Here is a 25,315-nt window from a genome sequence, read left to right on the forward strand (position 1 = left end):
AAAATAGAATAGATGGAGAAAGTATTTAAGAAGGAATCCCTTCTCTGGAGCACCTCACCATTGCTTTCTCTCAGCCCTTCCCACGGAACGTGATCCATCCCCAAGTGAGTACAAGGGGATGATGCTCTGGGTAGTAGAGAAACTGGATGTAAGAAAGGATGAAATGTGCAAGCAATGTTTATCTACCAGTAAAATGCTGCTTGTGGGTGCACGCTTGGTAGGACTCAGAGAACGATCATGGAACCCTTGATGGAATTGTACACAATGTGGTAACTGAAATGGTGAATAATGTGTGTTGTATTACATTGTTAGTCACCTGACATGCAGAGCAGAAGATGAATCATGTGTGATTGTGTACAGTGAATGTGACATATTGGTGATTCCCATACAAAAGCATGACACAGAAGGACAGTGTGGCACAGGACAAGGGGAGTTTAAATGACTGCTGTTATTTACAGAGTTGTAATGCAAAGTAATGAAAAATGGTTTCCAGCTTTCAGATTAACAAGTCTTTATATAAGATTATACCTCAATTGCCGACTCAGCCACTTTTCTCAACCAGGTCTGTTCTTACAATATACTGTACCCTGCTAGTGTCTCATGAGGACCAGAAATATCCCAGTTCAATATGCAGTATCTACTAACTAGACTATTACACATCACACAGATACAGCACAGTATATAATGAACAGATTAGTGTGAATTATAATGATATTCAAAGTCACAGAATTAAGTGACCATTTAAAGACTTATGGTCGCTATCTTATAATATCTTTATAATCTACAACTGGGTATATATCATCCCCTATTATATAACTCCACTTAATGTATGTGGAATTGATAAAATACTGTAACAATAACTGTGTATTATAAAAAACAATATTATTAATAATAATGTAGTGTGCATGTATCTATACATATGTCTACCCATCTTGTGTTGTATAGAGTTTGTGAGGGACAATGTCTTGTCTATATCAAGCAATACAATTGACTGTACTTAATTATGTGCACGTGTTGATAATGCATAATGATCAGTTGGGTAATGGTTACCTCTGACAAAACCACCATGATTCAGATCAATATATAATATGTAATATTTAATATTAACAAAAATCTTAGTTTCCAGTAAAACTGATCTAATAACAAAAGGATAAACCATATTTCAGATTTCTGCATGCACTAGATAAAAATAGCAATACCCATATATTACATTCTGAAAAAAAAAATTCAACATGTCATGTAGAATACAGCAGACATGAAAAGCTGGTTGTGAACAGAGGTGCATTGCATGATCAAATGCAGACTATATAGCTAGACATTCACTTTAATGAATGTCAACATGTTCCATTTTGAAACAGGATAATGGTTCCCTATAGGGCAGAATTATGAATATTCAGCAACTGTATTTAATTACTGATTAAAGCTCTAATGTGCTCTCGCAGATCGTTCATAGTGAAAATATGTCTCTACCAGTTCTGCTTGATGTTAAATGATAATAAGATATAGGAGGACTATCTGAAATAGATGAGGGTAATATATCTATGAAGTGATGGCAGTTGAGGAGATGGATGAGTGACAGTTCAGTGTCAGTAAGGAGCTAGAAAGTATATGAGCCAAGAGCCTAAATATGGGCAAAAATTAAGAGGACAGTGCAGCTGGCAGCCTTTGAGCTTTTAAAATTGAAGATGTTTTGGGGCAGCCACAATCTAGCAGTGGTACAATTTAGGAGCAGTGAAAAAAAGGGGAGGTTGGATTCGATTACCTTTAAACAAGGACAGCTGGCACTGTGTTAAAGTGCAGCCCCACAGCATTAGATTTAATAGGGATATTTTGCAAGGTGCAGAAATGATCAAGAGCCAAGGCTGGGCTGACATTTGTGCAGTGATTGACAACCCTGCATGAAGTTTGGCAGCATTCGGGATCAGACAGCACGCAGGTTATTTTAATGCTAGATGTCCCATGTGTCCTGTCGCCTTAGTTAATTGCTTAACTTTTCTAGCTGGCAGTGTATGAACCATTAATTTTAACATTATAGAGCTGGCAAGAAGTAACGCAGGGTTTTATCTAAATTAGCAATGGTAAAAGATAACTAACAAATGGTCTTGCATAAAGAGAAGTTTAATATGTATAGGCTATATAAAGGCTTTGCAGAAGGCAATTGCTACAGAGTAAAGCGAGTTAGAAAAAAAATATGTTGAAAAATATTACTGTGGATTATGTAGGGTTAATAATTGTTCACCATGTAGAATTGATTTGGCATTTTAGGGTAATAGTATTCCCTTACTCAGGGAGATATATGTGCCTTCCAGCTGCCATCATCAAACGCCAAGCAGCCTGTGTGTTAGAATGTACAATGCTGAGCCCAGATACAAAGCTGCACAAGGGGCAGTATTACAGTAACAAAAAACACACAAGCTAAATGTTGAAACAAACCATAATAAATAAAATTTTGGATACAGACCGGATAGATTGTGTTTGAGAGTCTTCCAGCTGCTAAAGCGCTTTAACTGTCAGATATTTATCTAAAGAGCTAATGATAATGTCGTACATTATATCAGAGGATTTGCTCCCTCCAAGTCCCTAAACATAAGTGCAATGTGATTAAAGGCCACAGAAAAACCAGACAGACTAATATACATAGTAGGTGAAGAAAAATACATCTGAGCAGTGGTAGAGAAATAGGGTGATAATAACTCTATAGAATAGATTAAGGGAAGGTTGACAATTTTGAACCTTTTCTAAAAAATATTCTTCAAATTCACTAGTAAAGTGATATTGGGGTATTTGTACTAGCCAAAGTTTTAAAGTAACAGTCATTCAAAAGGCAAAAACAGGCTGATTTTGCCAGTTGAATGACTGCCAGGGGTGTATCTAGGGGTCTGAGCGCCGCCGGCAAAGTAATGGACTGGCGCCCCTCTCCCCTCATATTTTCTGAATAATTACATTCTGTCTCCCCAGCCATTCCCCCTTCTGTATCCCCAGCCATCACTCTTCTGTGTCCCCAGCCACATATTCCTTTGTCATTCCTCCCCTGTAGCCCATCCTCCCTCTATGACATCTCACGTCTCCCCCACCCTGCCCCATAACATATTTCTCTATCCCTTAGTACCACAGCCCCCCCCCTCTATAGTAACATATTTCTCTATCCCTGTAGTAACACAGCCCCCCTCCTCTATAGTAACATATTTCTCTATCCCTGTAGTAACACAGCCCCCCCCTCTATAGTAACATGTTTCTCTATCCCTGTAGTGTACAAGTGATTATATTTAGCCTAAATATAATTACATGTACATCACATACTAAAACAAATCATCAAATTCCCATAAATTACAAGCTTCATGACTTACCTTCTTGAAGAAAGCTCCTTCTGGCTGCATCTTGCGGATCAGCTAGCTAGCACTGCTCCTCATGCGCCACAGCTTCTCTCCCATGCGGCGCGGCAGGTGTGACATCACGCATGCTGACATACTTTATTGAACAAGGGGACTGAAGGGGACAAGCGGAAGCTGACGCTGACTACCTGCAATCAAACAGGTAGTCAGCGCGGCATGCAGGTTGGAGCGGGCCCCTCTTCACCCGAGGAGGGCATAGTACAGGCGGCTGGAGCGGGCCCCTCTTCACCCGAGGAGGGCATATTGCGGGCGGCTGGAGCGGGCTCCTCTTCACCCGAGGAGGGCATAGTGCGGGCGGCTGGAGCGTGCCCCTCTTCACCCGAGGAGGGCATAGTGCGGGCGGCAGGAGCGGGCCCCCTATTCACGTATGGAGGAAGTAGCGCAGGCAGTAGCAGCTGGCTCCCTCTTCAGTCATGTTGTAGCGCAGGCGACAGACAGTAGGAACGGGCTCCCACTTTACTCATGGAGGGACTAGGAGTAGCACCAGCGGTAGGAGCGGGCTCCCTCTTCACTTAAGCGGGCAGTAGCAGCCTAGCAGGAGTGTAATCACAGCCTGATTGTACCCCTTGGCCGCGGGTGGCACCGCCGGATGGCGCCCCCCCCCCCCCGGCTGGCGCCCCTGGCGAGTGCCATCCCGCCAATGGGTAGATACACCCCTGATGACTGCTACTTTAAAACATTGGACAGTCTCACTCCGCAGGCTATTACATATACCCCCATGGTATCTTTTGTATCAGAAATATTTTCCTTGGCCTAAACCCTCTTCTAACATTACTAGATTATTAGTGCATTTAACCAAAAACTTTACTCCAGGAATGTAAAATAGAGCCTCTAATTTAAGCATAAACATATATTTATATTTACTTAAGTGAGAGTTTTTAGAAATGGAGATGTTGCCCAGAGCAATCAATCAGATTCTACTTAACATTTAACTAGCCCCTTCTAGAAGATAATAGGTAGAATCTGATTGGTTGCTATGGGCAACATCTTCACTTCTAAAATCTCTCACTTTAGTAAATATACCCATAGACTTTTATACAGGGGCGTTTCTAGAGAAGAGGGGGCCTGTGTGCAGTCTCCGACACGGGCCCCCTCCTCTCTGTCCGGCGGCTGGCAGCGCACTGAGCTGTGCGCGGCCAGCGCCGGGGTTCTAGACTCTGGGCACTAGAGTGCACCCAGGGTCTATAGCGTATGCACAGGTCACCGGGAAAATGGCCGTGGCAGCCATTTTCCCTGTACTGCGCATGCGCAAATGACGGGAAAATGGCCACGGCGGCCATTTTCCAATCGTTTTTAGAGCGCCGGACCCCCGCTCCGACATGGGACTCCGGAGAGGTAAGTATGCTATTGGTGCAGGGTGTGCGGTGCAGGGCCCCTCTGGACCCAGGGGCCCGTGTGCCCCGCACACCCTGCACCCTTTATAGATACGCCCCTGCTTTTATAATAGGGCTAACTGAAAACATTATCAAATCTAATATGTAAAAGTTTCTTGATCATCCGAGATAAAATGCTTGTGGGAGATCCATCTATCTATCTATCTATCTACATAGGGCCTGATTTAGAGGAGGTTCTCGCTATGCCGATGTCGGACGCAGAGGAGCTAGTTTTGGCTACTGCACATGCGCCAAAGCTGCAGTGTGCACGGCATTGGATTTGAGATGGTGGAATGTATATATAAAGTTAGTGACATATAGTCAGCGTTTGGGGGAGATACAGTAACAGACCAGTTACTGTGCATGCTCTAGTGAGCCTCTGCAAAGTTGTACGCAGCTGCAGAGACCCCCGGTGTCTTAGGTGAGACAAACATTCTGCATAGGATTACTCAGATGTTCAATGTGTGACCAGTGTGTGACCGATGTGCAACTTATGTTCCCGATGTTCTGCATTTTTTACATAAGTGGCTGGTGTGAGACACCGGAGCTGGACGTCTCTGTGCACAAATTCATTAGCTAGATCATTAGCATACTTTTGCAGAACTGCTGTGTATAGAATCACAGTCGCAATGGGATTTTCTTGCACCTCTGAATCAGGCCCAAAGAATCTTGAGTTCACAATAGCAAAATTTGAATGGTGTCCCCATTTTACTAATGAAGAGCACCTATCACTCATTACGGTCCCTGTCCATCCAAACAGCACGCATATCTGCATTGAGAAAGGACTATGGCTGCCACATGTGCTGCTCTGATCTAGAAAATAGTGCAGCGACCACCGTCACCACTTTGTTTAATAGTTTAATAACTGCTGCTAACCGTGCTGTCTTGGTACTTACATACATTATCGTAATGGGTATGGGTCTCTTACAAATGTGCTTTTATAGAGTATATATATATATATATATATGTGTGTATATATATATATATATATATATATATATATATATTAGTAAGGTTTGTGTGTGTGTGTACACACATATATATATATATATATATATATATATATATGTATGTGTGCAACCGTGTATATGGGTATATATGTATATTGAGGAGCCTATATCAACTATTACTGCCTGGTGAATATTTAGCAAATCATTACACTTTGTGAGAGTGTACAAAGAAATGGTTGCCCGAGGTAAAGAGTGGGGTCTATATTGCTGTTAGTACTACATAAATATACTGCTCCTGTCGCAGGTGCCAGCTGCCTGTGCCAGAGGAAGAGTGATGCCAACACAGAATAGGGGAGGGGTAGACAGGATACAATTACCAGTAAGTGTAGAACACCCGGTGTCCTGCACTGTCAGCAAATTGTTATAGAAGAAAACTCTGCTTGGCAGACACAATGAGACCCTTAGCGTCTTTCCCTTGTCTGAGTCACACTGTAGCACAGAGAAATTAGCCTCTGCTCATCCAGGAAAAGATCAGCACTTCTGTATTAAATGGACAATCCTGACATTTCCCACTATGTGCGTCACACTTTGTAATCTGAGCAATGTGTGTAGTAGTCAGGGAAATGTCACTAGAGCTACAATAACAGTTTTGTTTTCTTTTAAATCTTTATATTTTCCCAGCCCCGACCAATAAAAAAAAAAACCTTTTCTGTCAAGGAAATAAAAATCTCCTTGATCGAAAAAAAATATATATAATAAAGTAGTAGGCTATAAAAATCAGATTAAAAATGGCAGAAGCTTTGCTAGGCCCCAGTACCAGATATCAAGGCCCTAGTGGTCAAACACAGAAGCCATATTCATTTTAAATGCTAATCCCCCTCTCCACATTTATTTATGGCAGTATGGGGTCTGTGTACTATGTCTCGGAGGGAGATAAAGTGGATGGAGATAAAGTACCAACCAATCAGCTCCTAACTGTCATTTTTCAAACACAGCCTGTAAAGTGACAAGAGCTCTATTGGTTGGTACTTTATCTTCATAGACCCTGTCACTTGTGGCATTATCCTGTGTGCAAATAAGACTTGATAGGAGCGATTTCAAGTGTGATGAGCTCAGTTGTTGGATGGGCCTCGGGTCATGGACTAGACCCCGATAATGGACATTTCTGTTCTGCGTAGATTTGTAAATAAAAAAAATAAGATAAAATAGCGAAGAAAATATCATCTACATTTTTTTTTATTGCAGCTTAACACTCTTTATGTACAATGGCCCTGCCCACTTATTGAGACAGAAACACACAGGGCTTATGAGAACCGCCATCAGATGTGAGTGCGGTGGAGTCAGCCAGTGATGGATGCTATGCAGTATGTGATGAAATACGACCTAGGCAGTACAGTCTTTGCTGCAAAATTAAGTCATACAGTAAGAAAGACTAATCAATGAACCAGAATTCTCCACTGTGCTTTAATGTAGCACAGTGAGAAAATGATTTATGCTAAAAGCATAAAGATCGTATCAGTGAATATATAGGAGGTTTAAATCACATTTAACCCTTTCACTACCATCTGTAGTTGCCCCCCAATCACTAGGATGGCTGACATTGGTGGCCTCTATCTTAAGCATAACTAGCTGCATCGCTGACCTAAGCCATTGTGTCCCAAACACTGGGGATAATGTGACATTGGTAAATGCTCAGGTGACTGGCACTTTGCCCTGTGGCTTTTAGCCAGTGGTTTCACCCTCAGCTAGCCACCCCCCCCTCACACTCTGTCACAGGAGATTGCGTGCCTGCAAGCAGCCGCAGTTAGGTTGGCTGCCCCTTGGAAGTGATGAGTCCATGAGAATATACCCTGCTCTCACTCTGTCCCATTCTCTTGCAGATCCAGAGCCGCAATGCCTTCTATGACCGATGTCCTTGCTGCTGCTGATATCACAAAGGCTGTGGGGGCCTTTGCAGGTAGGATAAGTTATGCAGTGTGTGTGCTTGTGTGGGATGAGAGCTATTTTGTCAATTAAAACATTTTAGTGAAAAGTATGTGAGTCTATCATAGCATGCTGTAACACGGCACAAAGCACTGTGCTGCAGGAAAGGCAAATAACTGTTTAGTGCCCACCTGGTACTGCTTACGCTGCTTTCTGAACTTTATGCAGCACTTTCATTTACTCTTGCAGAAACATCAAAAATAAAAACTTTAGGCTGTATAACCACTAGCCGGTGACACCGAGAGCGCACCAGGCTAGATTATAACACTGCTTTTTCATTTTTAAGGAAAAAAGGTTTTCCACCGAGATTGAGTAGCAGTTTAGAACGTTGGTTGTCCTTGGGCAACCTCTGCCAAGTTTTATTGCCCAAATTGCGGCATTCACTTCCCCTGGTCCCCTCCCATCTATCTCCCTATTACTTATCTTCACTCTTTGCTTTTTCTTGCTGACTTATGCAGCATCTCCCCTCTCCTCCCATCTCTCTCTTCCTCTTTTGTGGAAATCTCTCCATCTGTCCTTCACAACTGGTTATGTCGGTATAAATCTGCAAAAAGTGAGTCATTAGGCTGCATTCACTCTAAGGGAACATCTGATTAACATCTTTATATCACAGAGAATTGCAGCCTAAGGGACACCACGCTTTATTGTTCCCGGAAAGCAATTAAAGATGAAATGATGCAGGAGACACATCCAGCCCAGATTATGATACGCTGTAAATTGTGCCGTGTAAAATAATAATAAGCCTTCTCATGTAATCTAGAGCATGACATTTAAAGAAATATCTTATTTTGGAAAGTTTGCCTAAAGATAATCTCGCAGGGAAAGAAAGAGATTGCTATGGAATTACTATGCAGCAAGATGATGCAGGTGTAGGGTATATTGATGCTGCATAAACAGTGATGTGAAAATTAATTACTAACAAGTCATATTCTATGTGCATTTTAAAGCCATTTTTATGAATATTTAATATGTTTATTTTTACTGATAATCATTATCTTAATTAGTAAGTGGCAAAGGACCACAAATACAGCAAGATGCGTCTTAAAAAGAGATAACACAAAGCACAATACTTGCTTACTTTTTATTATACTACTGAATTTTAATGATAACTTTATACATATTTAAGACTATCTAAGAGAGTAGTTCTGTCCGGTCCTGTTTTCAGTGACATCATATCTCTAAGACTACTGTACATCACACATGATTCAGCATTATGAGAGATGTAGCCTAGTACCAGCTGAAGTGATAAGCTTTCCTCTCCATATACTTTCCTACTTTTGAAAAAGCTTTTCAGGGAGATTGTGAGAGCATCACCTATGAGCGCACATTAAAGTGAATGTGTACTGCTACATCTGAGAGACGTGTCATAAAATTGACCTACATCCAAATGTACACCAGCCCCAAAGCAGTTAGTAAGATCTCTTTGTTAATGAAAACATACTGCAACTTTTCAGAAAATGTATGTAGCCATAGGGATCATTGTGTCTTATAGCCAATGCAGGGAAATAATACTAATGATCCCATTTAATGTAATATACCTCTGTTATATAACATCTTCATAAAGGGGGGTAAGGTGAAATCAGGGAGATTGCTAGACTATTCAGGGAGTCAGGGAGATTGCTGCTATATCAGGGAGGCTCCCTGACAATCAGGGAGAGTTGGCAAGTATGCATATACTGTAATAAAAAACACACTGTAATATAGGGTAGTGCCAGCATTATATGATTCTCGTCCTCATGCTTTCAGATTTGCCTTTTTTTTTTTGTAAATCAAAACTTTAGTTTTTGGGGGTTGTTTACAACAAATGATTAGACCTATCTTTTGTTCTTATCCGAGGCTAAAATATGCCCAATATATTACAACTGAATTGCTATAACTTTATCCTTATTAAGCATTCAGATTAATGGTACCAATACATTAGGGAGTTCCTAGCTTTAGACAATTGTTTCTCATTGGTTGCATGTTCCTTCATACTAATGTAATTGTGCAAATTGTTCACTAACAGAATAAAGTACAAATCTGTGCTGCATATTTCAAGGCAACCCAGTATGAGATATAATAAACCATCTTTAAGTGGTGTCATTTTTCTCTGGTTATGGATACTCATGAATAAAGGAAATATATATGTACCCTATTGTATTCTGGCCCCCCTCATTGCTCAGGAATTGCTGCAGTATTTTAACCCATTGTCATGCACCAGGAATTACATTTGAGGGATGCTGTTTATACTTATAATATAATATACATGAGATCTTAATATGTGTATAAACTTTGTGGTCAGCTGCTTTTAAATGGTCATTAAATTCCACAGCGACTTCTAATATCCCCATAATTTACAGTAAAGCTTACACACATATATGCTATACCAGAGCTTCTCAAATCCAGTCTTTGGGACACACTAACAGTGCATGTTTTCCATATCTTCTTTATACCTCCCTACCTTATCATTTTCATCAGGAAAGGCCCGCTTTTAGGGCACTGTCCCATTGTTCAACCCGAAGGGAACAGTGTCCCACTGCCAGTCGAGAGGTTGGGGGACACTCTGCAGAGCACGCATGTGTTTCCTTACTTTGCTTTTATAATGAATGCATTATCTGAACCCCTCTAACTTACTTGGATCTCTCATCTGCTATCTTCTCTCATGTTTCACCACAGCTGCTGAATCATTCAACCACAAGAAATTCTTCGAATTGGTCGGCCTGAAGAGCAAGAGTAAAGATGAAATGAAAAAGGTTTTCCAAATTCTGGATCAAGACCAGAGTGGATTTATTGAGGAGGATGAGCTCTGGTAGGTTAATGGACATATTCTATAAAAACTTTCATACACATATAGAATGTACGCTGTAGGATGCTGGATCTTTTTATATACACCATTACTAGCCAATTACATTTTCCCTTTTAAGAAACCATGAGTTACATAGAGACATGCTATATAACAAATTATGTAGGCAAATGGAATATACTGTAATGTATGTTTTAGCCAATGTGCCCAGCAATGTAACAACCTGCAATATACAATTCTTATGCACTTTGTAACCTTCAAATGAGCATTCTCTATCTAGACATATGTGAAATTCCAGTCAAACTTTGCTCAAATCCATTTTTTCAGCAGCACATGTAGTTGTCTTCAAGTCTCAGTTTTGTTTCGCAATTTGCATTTTGCCGAATTTTCAGTCTGTGGATGGAGTTACAACGACAACCACTGTCAATTATTGTTGCAAACTGACTAAAATATGCAAAATTGTTCTGCTAAATATTTTCCTCATTTTGCCGTTTTCTCAGCATAAATTTGGCATCATTTATAGTTACCCAGTCCTGCTCCAACCACACAGAATGAAATGACCATTGTCATCCTAAATCTATACAGTGGAGAATGATGAAACAATATGGGACTTGAAGATTGTATTGTACCAATGGAACTACACACATCTGAATAACAGCCCGAGTTGCCAAAATTTGTATTTGCGCCAATTTTTACAACAATTTTGCCGACCTTTGAAAGTTACCTAGTGTACATATTTGTATATTACAGATTGTTACATTGCTGGACATATTGGCTAAAGCGGGTTGGGTATGAAATACTGGCAGTCGGGATGCATTCTATTAAAATAACGACAGCGGCATCCCGACAGGGGTCGGGTAAGTATACTAACCCTCCCCTCTTCTCCCCTTAACCCTTCCTTCTTGGTACCTAAACTTAACCCTCCCCACCCCGCACCCTAACCCTCCCCATTAGTGCCTAACCCTCCCCCCTTGGTGCCTAAACCTAACCATCACACCTTAGTGCCTGTGCCTAACCCCCCCAGTGGTGCCTATTACTAACCTCCCCCCCCAAAGCCTAACCCCCCGGGGTGCCTGAACCTAACTATCCTCCCCCCCCCCGCGGCTAACAACTAAGACGCCCCGGCTTACCTTCGATCGGGATGCCGTCTGTCGGGATTCCAGTGTCAGTATGTAGACTGGCGTTGAGATTTAGCCATCTATGTTTAGTCCCGGGTCGGGATTCTGACGCCGGGATTTAAGCAGACGGCATCCTGGCAATCGATATTATTACTACATCCCTGGGGTCGGGTATGAAATACCGGCAGTAGAGATTCCAGCCGTCGGTATTAACTATATGCCGGCTAAAACATACATTATACATCCATTTGCTTTTTTAGAAAGTCTTTATGCAAGTTATGGTTTCTTAAAATGGACTATATGATAAGAAATATACTAATTATACAGTATCTCCCATTCTGCAGTCTTATACTGAAAGGCTTCACCCCTGAAGGAAGATCTCTTTCTGCAAAGGAAACCAAGGCCCTCCTAGCCGCTGGTGACAAAGATGGAGATGGTAAAATTGGCATTGATGGTATGTATTGTGGTAGGATTATAAACTAGTTTAAAAGTTAAGCAGACATCAGGGCCATTCTGCAAGATGCTTAAGGGAATGCAACACAAGTCCAAACACTGATGGGTATGGTTACATACAATGGCTTCTAGTGTTAACCAACCCATTGTCACTTTTACTTGTGTTGCGCTCTGCTGCATTAGCGTTGTGTCATGCACTACTTGTTCAGTTTCTGTGCATTGCCATGTAAATGTTTTCCAAGAATCTAATAGATGCACCAAAATACAAAATAAAAATTATGATAACTATCCAAGTTTGCAAATGAATGAGCAGCCTACCAAGTCAAAAGGAACCTCTGAACTCCAGAAAATGCACAACACCAAAGAATAGGGTACAGGGAAGTTGGCGCTCAGTAGTGACCCACACAGAAGAAATATTCAAATGGATCAGTGTTCTCTTCAGAAATTCCCAGATGCTGGGCGGCACCATTAGACAGCCAGTTGGGGAAGGAGCGCAGACCATACACCTTGGAGATGGGGTTGGAGAATGGCCAGTTGCAGTATTCCCACTGGTACAGCTTCTCACCATGACAGAGACAGAGCGTCCTACCTTTTTTACTGGGGGAGTGATCTGCTCTGTTCTCCACTCTGATGCTGCCTGACACTGTGTCGTGGCCGATAAGCTGTACAGCGTGACTTTCGGCCACACCACAGTGCCGAGCAGCAGGGGTTTTTACCAGGCGGACTGCCCGAGAAATACAGCATGGGGAGAGCACTGCGGATGTTCAATCAAACAGTTACACAATTCTTCTTTCTTGCCTCAATTATAAATATGGGCACCTATAATATTGAAAAATCATGGACATAATAGTGTGAAACCTTCACAACATACACCCCTGGTGACATCAGATGCAATTAGTGAATGTCATTGGTAGATTCACACTTTGGAAAAAAGGAGAAATGATCCCAGAAAACTCTCATCCATGTGTGACAAGAAGAAAACCCCCTTAGGATATAAGCTTACAAGAACATGATCATATATCAGCATGTAGCAGATTCTTTGATAAACAGAAATAACTGCCTCTGAGATGGATCCTCCTCTAGGTGTCTCTCGCTCCAATAAGCATGTAAAGAAGAGTGAAGAAACTAATTGTGCATTACCTTAAAACACACTTTTTTTAGCATCCATACACACAATAAGAAGAGATTAAAAAATGCACTATAATAGTAGTACTAACTTCCTGCCAGACTCAGATGTCAGCAGGCATGCATACTAACCAGACTCAAGAGATGGAATCCAGAAGAATTACCCAGCCAAGATTTGGGAATATAGCAATCGTAGTCAGTCAGTCTGAAAGAGCAAAACCACTCTTCCAATGCATTTTGATACAAAAATATTTTTCAAGGATGACCTGGCACATCTTGTCTAGTAACTTTAGTGTTCCTTTGCCTTAACCTATCTGAGATTTTATTTAAAACAGTTATGTGTATAATTTTTATGGTTTCTATTTTATTCAAGTACTTTCCGGCTTTGCTATTTTATTTGTTATATATATATATATATATATATATATATATATATATATATATATAACTAGCTGAAATACCCACTGTTGCCTGGGTTTAAATTTTCAAGTTATTAAGTTTTATTATGAGATTATGTCCAAAACCATCCAGTGGAAGGCCCAGACAGGCTCCCTGGGTCAAAGTTCTGCACAGCGCACTCCGCCGTGAGGTTTGACTGGGACCCCAACCACTCCTTTAAGCATCCAAGACCAATTGCCACCCCTCTGAAGTTTTCATTCAAATCCATCCAGTGGAAGGCCCAGAATAGGCTCCCTGGGTCAAAGTTCTGCCCAGCGTACACCAAAGGGAGGTCTGACCTGGACCTCAACCACCTAGTATGTCTTCTGGGATCCAGTGTTACCACTGTGTGAAGTTTTCATCCCAATCCATCCAGTGGAAGGATTAGAACAGACTCACCTGGTCAAAGTTCTTCCCAGCATACACCAATGGGAAGCCGACTGGGTCCCTAACCCCCCTAAAACCTGGCCAGGATCCATCTGGACCACCTCACGTTGTTTTCATCCCAATCAGTGCAGTGGTGTATCCTAAAGTTATTATGTTTTATTATGTTGTCCAAATCCATCCAGTGGAAGGTCCAGAACAGGCTCCCTGGGTCAAAGTTCTACCCAGTGCACTCTGCTGTCCCCAACCACTCCATCTTTCCAGACCAATTGCCACTCCTGTGTAGTTTTCATCCAAATCCATCCAGTGGAAGGCCCAGAACAGGCTCCCGGTTCAAAGTTCTGCCCAGCGTACACACACAGGAGGTCTGACCGGGACCTCAATACCCTAGTATGTCTTCTGGTATCCAATGTTATCTCTCTGTGAAGTTTTCATCCAAATCCATCCAGTGGAATGCTCAGAACAAGCTCCCCAGGTCAAAGTTCTGCCCGGCTTACTCCGTGGGGAGTCCGACTGGGACTCAAACTACTCCATTTGGCATCTCAGACCAATTGCCACACCTCTGTGAAGTTCTGCTCAGGATCCCTAGGTCAAAGTTCTGCCCAGCATCCCTGGGTCAAAGTTCTACCCAGCGTACACCAATGGGGGGTCCAACCAGACCCTAATCCCCCTAAAACCTGGCCAGGATCCAACTGGACCACCTTGCATTGGATTCATCCCAATCATTTCAGGGGTGTCTGAATGCATAACCAGACGGACAGACAGACAGACAAACAAATAGACCAATTCATTTTATATATAAGATTTTACAGGAACAGAGGAGAGATATAAACTGGATTGATTACTTCCGGTATTTAAGCCACTGTCAGTTTATCGGCACCACTCTCCTTGAAAAAGATGTTTGATTCAAAACACGTTGGAAGAGTGGTGTGTTCATTCAGTTTGACTGACTACCGTGTCTATATTCCCAAATCTTGACGGGGTAATTCCACTCGGTCCCATCTATCTGCTTCAGTCTGGTTGGTTATCCTGCTTACACTCTTATGTCCATTCTTTTTCATTATTATCAATATTTATGATTGATGCAAGATAGAAGAATTGCTGGATTCTTTGACTGAACATCCACTTGAACATTTCTGTGTAGTGAACCAAATAATTTGACCCAATCACTGCAGACACATTAGGCCGGATTCTGAGTCGCACGCACTGCCGATGTTGGACGCAGTGGAGCGATATTTTCATCTGTGCATGGGTATATATCACACTGCGCATGCGTCCAGATAGCATGCACACAGAGTTGGAGTTGTGACTGAAGCGCACGGCAGAATGACGGTCTTAGAAATGTGTTAATAAAGTAGTGGGTGTTTCTGGGTAGTGACAGGGAGGTAGCTTATGGGCGTGTTATGGGAGTGTTGCGGGTGTGCCACTGAAAGTCATTCAACTGCACACATAGGAGGCCATACTCAGATGCAGGAACAGCCCCTACCATTGGGCTGGTGCAAGTATTGATGGTGAGACCGATAGTACATCTAAAGACGCACCAATCGGTATTTCAGTCTTCGCACACTGACAGTGAGCTTCTCAGTCCTTGTGCATTTGGATGCATGGATGTACACCAGGGAAGGGCTTTGTGGTGGCATTTGCATAAAGTCACAAACGCAGACATAGGCGTGGCCGCGGCCTACTCAGAAACAGCCGCATTGCCTCATTCTACGGTAATACAAAAGTGTTATTATTTCTTTTTATTATTTTTTTTATTAAAAAAAGGTACTTTAATTAAACATTAATTAATTACTCATGTTTACTTATATATGCCTGTATATAAACACTATAAGAAACTTACCTTCTTTAGAGGTAGAAAGTGGAGAGTCGACCACACTACTGCTATTATGTAATGTATTAATTGAGATAAGAGAAGTAGTATCTATATAACAGCAGACTATAAGTAAAAAAGTATATGAGATCTGTGCAGGTAGACTTTAGCACAACCAGCCATTCCCACTTTAGAATTATTGGTTTCAATTTATTAACTCTATACGCATTGCCTATGACAACTTTGTCTGTAATCCCACACACTTGCTGGGGGGTTAGAATTGCCTGCATACTAGCCTACTCTCCCAGAATGTCCACGAGACTCCTGATTTTTAGTGAGCTCTCCTGGGTGAGCACACCAACCTCCCAGATCCTGTCCACATCGCCAATAAAGTGGGCAGTCCATGTGCCTGATGATGTCATTTGCAGCTAATGTCACCATGGCCACGCCCCTACTGCATGATGCCGTGGTTCACAGCATTGGGCAGTATGGGGAGAACATGATGATACAAATCACGTCACCCACTCTCCACGCTTCTGATGTGTACCTCCTCTACAGGAGGAAAACATTACCAAGTATGATTGCATGTAAGAGTATTCCCACCGCATAATTGTGTCCTCATGTAGAGTATATGCCACTACTTATAACCAGCAACAGTATTTTGAGCTTTATGTATCTGGTGCTGACAGCCCAATATGTTTATGTGTGCACCTTGTTGTGTGCCCCCCCCCCAGGTTTTCTGCTCATAATTGTGCCCCTGACCTGCCACCTGTGCGTATCTTACTGTGCCCCCCCCTCTGTCTGTATGTTCGTCAGTGTGCCCCTTACCTGCCACCTGTAGGTAACTTATTGAGCTCCGCAAAATCAAGGCGCATAGGGGAGCGGCTCAGAGGTTTTGTGCTTTGTAAATGAGACCCTTTAGAAAGCATAATGTCGGCATGCTGAGTCCAAATCAAGATTTGAATATGAAAACTTTAAAACACCTCTAATACAAAGGGCGGGATGCATTATGCATCACATTGAAAATACAATGCATTTCACCACTCATCGTGTGCATAACGCTGTTTACTAACCCTATATGCTTGAAAAAAGTCCCAAAGGACAGCTCTCCCGTAAAAATGCCACATGTGCCATGGTGAGTGCTGGGAGGGATCTGATTGGATCCTTCTCAGAGGGAACTGCCCATAGGTTTCTACTGGGTAATGTCATCTAAAGATGGTGTTGTCCAACCCATCCAAGAGTTTGGTGCATATATGGTAAGTGGCCAAACCTCTGAAAACGTAATTTTCGGAGGTTTGACCGCAAAACTGCTTTGATGCATCTCGCCCAAAATATGGATAAAACAAAGACAAGGCTAACATGTGCAGCTATGTACATAACATATCAACTGTTCTGAATTGGATTGGATTAAACTAGAAAGCACTTATAGCTTACAACTGGACCTGGTCAAGATCCTGACAGTCAGGATGCCGGCACCACAATCCTGACACCTGTCAGAATCCCGATGCCAGCATCCCGAAATGAATTACCGGGGTTAGGGGGAGGGTTAGGGCTTGGGGTTAGAGTTAGGCACTAGGGGGAATGTTAGGGTTAGGCACTATGGGGGGAGGGTTAGGTTTAGGGTGAAGGGTCGGGGGAGGTTAGGTTTCAGCACTAGGGGTTAAGGTTAGTTTCAGGCACCGGGGAGGGTTAGGGTTAGAGTAGAGAGAGGGTTAGAACACTGACCGACAAGTCTCGGTATTCTAACCCTGTCGGATGCCAGCATCGGTATTGTAACCGCCGGAACTCCGACCACTGGCACCCCGTACCCATCTCGGGTCGTGGCTATATCAGATACACTACTGGAGAAGATCCTTTAAATTCTATATAACTGATATCCACAGTTGGAAGTTTTATTTAGAAACAATCTTTATCCTGAAAAGAGTGCATAAAAATCAAATCTGACGTGCAGTATTACCTTAACATTACTATTTGATTAAAATTTGGTACATTTCTAAGCAGCATTGTAAAATGATTCCAGGGTTTCCAGCAGCAGAAGCATTTAATTAGTCCAGCCTAAAGCGCTCCTCAGGTCCTGGTATGGCTGATTAGAAACCTTATCCAAAAGTATAACAGTCGCCACTTCTACGCGTTTCATGGTGACGCTCCTTGTTTCATTAGGAAAGAGATATGAGGATGTTCTGACAGTCTATAATATAATATGAACTCTGCTGTCATGGGTGCTTACAGAGAGCTATCCCCAGCAGTAAAATCATTAATCATATACCAGTCAAACATATTTCATAAAACTAATCCACAGAAAAACTAAAAATCCTGTGCCGGCTTGTGTCTGAAATTGCTAAAATTAGATTTCGTTTTGTGAACTCTTTAAGTAGTCAGGCAGCGCTCCCTGTCTGCCATGTCATCCCAGAGTTATTACATTATGCAAAAGGCCCTGATTATTTCCCCACCTTAGAAGAGGCTGTATGCAATAACTACATTAGTACGCCACTTGCTCATTCTTGATGCATAAGGTGTCATAGAAAACACAAAATCAATACATAAAATACAATGTAATAGCAGCTCTAATGCCCCTTACTTATTGACCTTGATTATATAAGCAGTAACACTTGGAGAAATTTGGTGACGATCAAATTCAGAAGTAGGTCTTACCTGGCACGTTTAAGCTTGAAATTTAAAATAACAATGCTTTTATTAGCAAAACACGGCACTTCGTAAATAAACCCCTAAGGCCCCTATTTACTACAATCCGCATTTCAAATGCGGATTGTAGTGTGATAATTTCACCTAAACTCGCATTGCCAATGTAGGAATTATCACAAGAATGTATTAACATTCTCAAGCAAGGACAGAACTTGTGAGAAATCTCTGTCCCTGTGAATTCTCACTGCACACATTTCACTGTATTTTTCACAAAAAATAGAGTGACAGTGCCACCACACATGCTCCGACTTCATGCAGCGCTAGCCCTCCGCGGCCACCCTTTCCCCTCGGCTGATCTCCTTCCTTTCCCGTGCGACCTCCTGCAGCTACCCTCCCCCAGCTGACACTTACCTGGGTGATCGTGTGCTTCCTTCTCCGATCAGCTGGTCGCCAGAGCTCCTGGTCTGTGACCCCAGTCAGCTATGCTGTAAACTGAGATGCTGGTTTACAATACAGCTGTCTGGAATCACAGTGCAGGAGCCCCGTCGACCAGCGACCAGCTGACCAGAGGAGAGAGATCACCGATCAGGAGATTCCCAGCTGCCGGTAAGTGTTTGATTTTTTTTTTTTTTAGTCTATTCTTTTTTTCTGCAGTGATCAGCTTGTGGTCTATTTAGGGGGGCAGCTCCTGGCTTTGCTCTGCCTCTACAATTGCCCTTTAATACATTTCAGTGAAACTAATATAATGTGAAAAGGGCATGAAAATGACCCTTTTTCACATTATTTTAGTAAAAAAAAGATTGATAAATAGAGCCGTAAATGTGCAAGTAGTCAGTGGTTTGAAACAAGTTTCTTTTTTTTAAAACAAATAAATGTCAGCAGGCGGACAAAATGACCAGAAAAAGTATTACAAACTGATATTGTACATTGTATATACAAGTAAATAAAAAAAACACAAGGTGTCACACAATTTGGGCAGAATTTACGAAGCAGCGGCTTCTGTAAGCCGCTGCTTCCCGGCGGGTTGTAGGTACATATTTAAAACGGCACCCGGAGTCAGTGTAAAGCCCTTTACACTGACTCCGAGTGCTGTTTAAAATATTCACCTACAACCTGCCGGGAGCAGCTCCTGCTTCATAAATTCTGCCCTTTGTCTCCCGCTGTATTTAACTTTCCTTTTGTCTGATTATACTTTTATTACAAGAACTTACATATTTACAATGAGCCTGATTTGGAGTTGTACACTAATGCTGCTGCTGCATCATTGTTCACAGTTATGCGAAAACATGCAAATGTCTCAAACGCCAGGAGATGTAGGGGCCTTTTCATGATGTTAATTATCAGGGTCCGAACGGACCCCGATAATTAATACCCTAATTAGTCGCGGCTACTCATCATTGCTCCGGCATGGTGGCAGCTGATGTGAAATCAGCTGCCCCCGCGAGCGGCTACACTGCTCCTTTTCGGAGCAGTGAATCTTTTCACTTTCGGAGCAGTGACAGCGGTGCGCATGCGTGACCTACAGGTCACGCATGCGCACAAGAGCCCCGACGTCCGGCGGAAGGAGCTGGACAGGGGCGGAGGGATCCGAAAGAATCCCTTCTCGCAAGCCGGAACCCTCTTCTCATAGGGAAGAGCGGGAGGTGAAGAACAAGCGGGGGTATTCGCCATCTGAAGATGGCGAATGCCCCCGCAGTCAAGCTCCAAAAATATAATATTTTTGGAGCTTGATGAATTCTGTCCCCATACTAGTGTATGGGGACAGTGGGCCATTCCGCAAACAGAAGGTAAGTAGGAGATATCTGTGATATCTCCTGCTTCACCTTCTTAATGAATGGCCCGAATACTTAATTTTAACAATTGCAGGTGAAAATGTGCTTTTTCACCTGCTTTTGTTATAATTAAGTGATGATGAATAGGCCCCGTAGTGAGACGCCCACCTGCGGCTTTGTAAAACCAAGCATCTGTGTAAAATGTTGCAGCATTTGTATACAAAGACGCAGCATCCATCGCAGATCATTAGCTTATTGCAGTCCTGAGTGAGTCTATGGCCCACAATGGGCGTGGGAACTGAGGTGCCAGAGCCATATATCTTGCATAGGAGATCGCAGCCACAGGACGTCACACGCCCCCAAAACAGTCGCCATGTGCCTGTGTTCTTTGCCACCACTCCCCGTTACCTCTTCCCAAATGCTCCCTGACTGTCAATCACACCGCGAGTAAAAAGTCGCTGCGAGTGACTATGGTAATGTTCCTTGACGCATGCGCTGTGCAACTCAGGCACATAAGCGGTTTACTGATAATCGCTCAACTCCGTACGAATATCAGCATTGCGTATAACTCTGAATCAGGCCCAATTTTATAACTTGCCACAAAAATATAGAATAGATCCTAATTTTATTTTACAATTTCAAATTTTGTTTGTTTGTATGTTTTTCCCTAACCAGAGTACTCTCATCTGTATTCACAGAGTTTGTAACCATGGTGGCTGAATCCTAAGTCACTGAAGCTCTGTTGTTATTTGTGCACAGCGTTCACCCTCCTTAGACGCCAATTTATTTATTGCTCCCGTTTTATACTCCACCTCTGGTCTCTGCCTCCTGGATCTCCGTGCTGGAACAAATCATAACAAAATGCAATAAAGGGCAAAAACACCTCAGAAACTAGAATCTCTTGTCTTTTTTCCTCAAGAATTGGTTTCTGTTTTAATTGGGTTGCAAAATGGAGCCATAGCTGTGAAGGTTATAGTTTATGTCATAATTTACACTTTACAAGCATGTTCACACCTGCTCACATGTGCCTAACGTGTTTAAAGTAAAACAATTACACACATGATGCTCAATGTTAGAGACATGTATTCACACACATACGAATAATTGCATAGTTAATGTGCACTTGCACAATAAACTCAATGGAGGCAGCCATTTTGTGGGTTGAACCAAAATTCATGAGAGCGCATCAGCCCATTGCTTCATTAGGCACCTCCCCCTCCTCACAGACCACAAATAGTGATGTAACTGAGGAGAAAAAATGGTGTACGGTGTGTAAACGAAAGCTGCGCTTTTGGTTCTACAATGTCATTACTGACTGGTGTATGCCATGATAATCTCTCTTAAAGTGGACTCAACAGTATATATATATATATATATATATATATATTTATATATATATATATATATACTGTATATATATATATATATATATATATATATATATATATATATATACTGTATATAAAAACATAATTATTTTTAATACCCTGTATAAGTAGAAGTAAACAAAAGTCCTTAGTACCATATAGCGCCATAACTTGGTGTTACGGTGTGCTGCACTGTCTACGCCCCCTGAGTGCATGATGTCATGCTGAGGGGGCAGGGCCACCAGTGCTCAGAAGAACAACAGTGTCTGGAGTATCCTCAGGATCCTCGGGGTCTAGAGATGCCAGAGAATGCTCTGGGTGGCACCGCAACAGCGATTCTGGCTGCAGGGTGCTGTTCCAGGCATCTTGCTAGACAGATGCAGGGACCGTGGGGAAGCCATGATGCTGCCCACGGGGCCTTGCACTCTGTGGTGGCATCGTACACACACTCCTAATGATGGCTCTGGTACCATACATACGTTGCTGCTATTAATTTAACTTCCTTATTATTCTAAGTGATCAACCAGGGATGTGTGATGTGTGATGGTCGTTTAGCAACAAATCTTTTTTTTTTTTTTACTGTTGTGTAATTTAGTGAAAAATAATGTTACATTACACCCTTCACTACATAAATTAAAATCTATTTCAGCTTAGTTTCATGCAGGAGTTTGAAAAGACCCATGCTTATTTTATGACTGCAAGCTTCATACACCTGTAGTACAATGCAAAACACCCAGCACACATCACGGTTCACACCTCATCTTGTGTGGAGGGGAGGGGGGAAATTGTTATCAAACGCACTATGCAAAGGATCAAACATCTCATGAAATTTGAATCCACGAAGAATCACCCCTTTCAATTAAATAACATGTTTCATATATAATATCGCTCAGTTTAGTCTAATACATGGCTTAAATAAATCATGAGGGTGAGGGAACTTTGGGACTATTTGTATTACATATGCCATTTGTGTGTTTGTGTAGTTATTACATTGCCCCTAGAAATGTACTTCTCTGCCGAAATCTAGCAATGATTAGGCCTCATCCTATAATAGCTTACAGTGGTTAGCACTGCCACTATACAGAGCACAAGCCAGGGGTTCAGCGCCAACTAGGGCACTAGAGATCCATCAACAAGACTTGGGCCACTTGAGGGTCCCTAAAAGTGTCTCAGCACTTCTTAGCATGGGGCTGGGAGCCTCTTGGAGGTATGCGCCTCCCCGACACAAAATTAAGGCGCCAGCCCTGCACTGACCAGATTGGGGTCGGTTTTCACTAAGTCTTATTTCATAACATGTTGACATATTGCACTTAAATGTACATTTCATCAGTATAAACAATTTTTATTATTAATACCCTAGTGGCTGATGACAGTTTATTCATTGGAACCACTTGACAATGCAAGTTCACTTGGAACAACATCTGCATGGACCAGTTGCCCTAACAACAACGGCAGAGAAGTGAGAGGGCTCAGACTCCCATACCAATAACACATATATGCCCACCAAGCTAAGTGGAGCTGCTGACCCCAAGAGGGTGAAATCAACGTACCCAGTGTATTAAAGGGGAGTGAACCTCACCAGTGGAACAAGATGGCTACTGGACTGCCCTTGTTTCCAGCCAACCACTCTGAAAGCCTTCATAATAACATACCAAAAAAAAAGGAGGGGAATGGAAGGAAACTCAGGAAACAAAGAAGGACACCAACCAACCATAATATATGTGCACTGAAGACACACCCAGTATCCATCTACGCACAGCTATAGGATGATCAAACTGTCACCACACTACAATACAAAATGGTGACCACAATGTAAATGTAATTTTGCACATAACCCACATGTCCAAGCCTTGTGGTTTATAGGCTATGAATTCCCTCACGACACAAGTAAGTGCTTATGGTATATTAAAGTAAAATTGTGAAGTCCGATCAGCTTACTTGGAGTTCCAAAGTCCAAAAGATTTCTTCACATAAAGGAATATAAAAAGTACCGCCCATTAAATGGGCATGCGCAGTTGGCACCAACACAAGGCTTCAATTCTGAATGCACTGACTTGCTGGGTCAGTGTGGTACAATTTATAGGGAGCAAACAATACAGGAGTAACCTTAGTAACACATATTACAGTTTAGGTAAACTGGTAACTACACAATAGGTTACAGGTAAAAAAACCAATGCAACTGGTTAAGCTTTCAACTGTCTTCCCTAGTCATGGTAAACTCTTGCTTGTCATCACTGTCATATCCATGTGTGCTCATGTCCTCAGGCGCTTGCCACTCAGAGTGGGAAAAGTAGCATTTAACAGTTTATAGTTAAAACAGGTTCTTAGGGGAAGCATATACATTTACCAAACAAGCTGTAACTACAAGCAACCTTGAATAAAACAAATGTTCGCAAAGCTGTGATCACTTATAAAATCAAATATATTTTCATACATAGAATTACAGTACTATATGTACACACTGTTATGTTGGAAATTGTGCAACGTTCGTAAAGAATATAAACACATTAATATATAACAATGCGTAATATTGAAAAGCAATATTTAAGTATATGGAAAATAAAATATGATTTAAATGTTTATATTAGCTCCCATGCTAATTCCCAGTGTGTTACTTCAGCTCTCACAGAACTCCAGTGTTTCTTGTAAATCCCTGTGTTGTCTTTTAGTGTGCTGTTCAGCTCTCTAACCGCCTCACTGTGTTCCTGTGGTGTCAGTTTTCATGCCAATTACCAGTTAGGCCTCAGCTAGATCTCTAGTAATTCCCAGTACATGCCTGTATCCACATTTCTCTGTGTTTCTCTGTGCAAGTCAGCACCTGGATCTCCTGTGCTCAAGTATTCAGTTCATTGCTGATCTCCTGTATTCAAGTATTCAGTTCATACCCTGATCTCCTGTGCTCAAGTATTCAGTTCATTTGCTGATCTCCTGTGTTCAAGAATTCTGTTCATTTGCTGATCTCCTGTATTCAAGTATTCAGTTTACTTGCCGATCTCCTGTGTTCAAGTATTCAGTTCATACCCTGATCTCCTGTGCTCAAGTATTCAGTTAATTTGCGGATTTCCTGTGTTCAAGTATTCTGTTAATTTGCTGATCTCCTGTATTCAAGTATCCAGTTCATATCCTGATCCCCTGTGCTCAAGTATTCAGTTCATTTGACGATCTTCTGTGTTCAAGTATTCAGTGCATACCCTGATCTCCTGTGCTCAAGTATTCAGTTCACGCTGATCTCCTGTGTTCAAGTATTCATTCTAATATAGTTCCAGCCTTCCTGCCACTCCCAGGTATCTGTCCAGAGGGCCGCAACCTGCTCACTTGGTGCAGCGAAACCCATATCCCAACTGGAGGGGTCACTGGTGAAGACCACCAAGTGAGTTAGACTCCACGCCTCTGGGCAGGTCTAGCCAAAGGTGGGTTTGGCCGCAATAGGGAGACCTAGCACTATCACTCACCTGCTTGTACCCTAGCCACCTTAACCTTTGGCTTTTCCCATATGGTTTGTGACAGTTTGAACAGCCCACATGCAAGCCACTGGGTTCCAGGGTGAAGCAGGTTTTCAAGATTTACTCCTTTGTGTCACCGCACAAGCGGCAGCCCAGCAACTCATGGGTCAACAGTTACAATAATTTTTTTCTCAGTTGAGATCCATTAATTCCATTGTTTTCCCTTTGTTTCCAGCTTCACTTCAAGTTCCGCCAGTAAACCCTCCTGTGCCCCTTCCG

General features: G+C 42.2%; 1 protein-coding gene across 1 annotated transcript; it reads left to right on the top strand.

Moving 5' to 3' along the window:
• The first annotated feature begins 1 nt into the window (after position 1).
• PVALB (parvalbumin) lies at positions 2-21,111 on the top strand. The gene is made up of 5 exons (XM_088456862.1): positions 2-104; positions 7,596-7,672; positions 10,354-10,486; positions 11,943-12,052; positions 20,925-21,111. Exons 2-5 carry the CDS (start codon positions 7,609-7,611, stop codon positions 20,951-20,953), a joined length of 336 nt encoding a protein of 111 aa, XP_088312988.1. The 5' UTR covers positions 2-104; positions 7,596-7,608; the 3' UTR covers positions 20,954-21,111.
• Positions 21,112-25,315: the final 4,204 nt, after the last annotated feature.

This window comes from Taudactylus pleione, unplaced genomic scaffold, assembly GCF_031769625.1.
Source record: "Taudactylus pleione unplaced genomic scaffold, aTauple2 ptg000726l, whole genome shotgun sequence".
Classification (NCBI taxonomy): domain Eukaryota; kingdom Metazoa; phylum Chordata; class Amphibia; order Anura; family Myobatrachidae; genus Taudactylus; species Taudactylus pleione.

What these genes read in the sequence shown, in the direction of transcription:
- PVALB (XM_088456862.1), top strand. Translation starts at nt 7,609, where the DNA reads ATGCCTTCTATGACCGATGTCCTTGCTGCTGCTGATATCACAAAGGCT. An exon ending in ATTGAGGAGGATGAGCTCTG is followed by an intron (nt 10,487 to 11,942) that starts GTAGGTTAATGG and finishes CCCATTCTGCAG; the next exon opens with TCTTATACTGAAAGGCTTCA. An exon ending in TGGTAAAATTGGCATTGATG is followed by an intron (nt 12,053 to 20,924) that starts GTATGTATTGTG and finishes CTGTATTCACAG; the next exon opens with AGTTTGTAACCATGGTGGCT.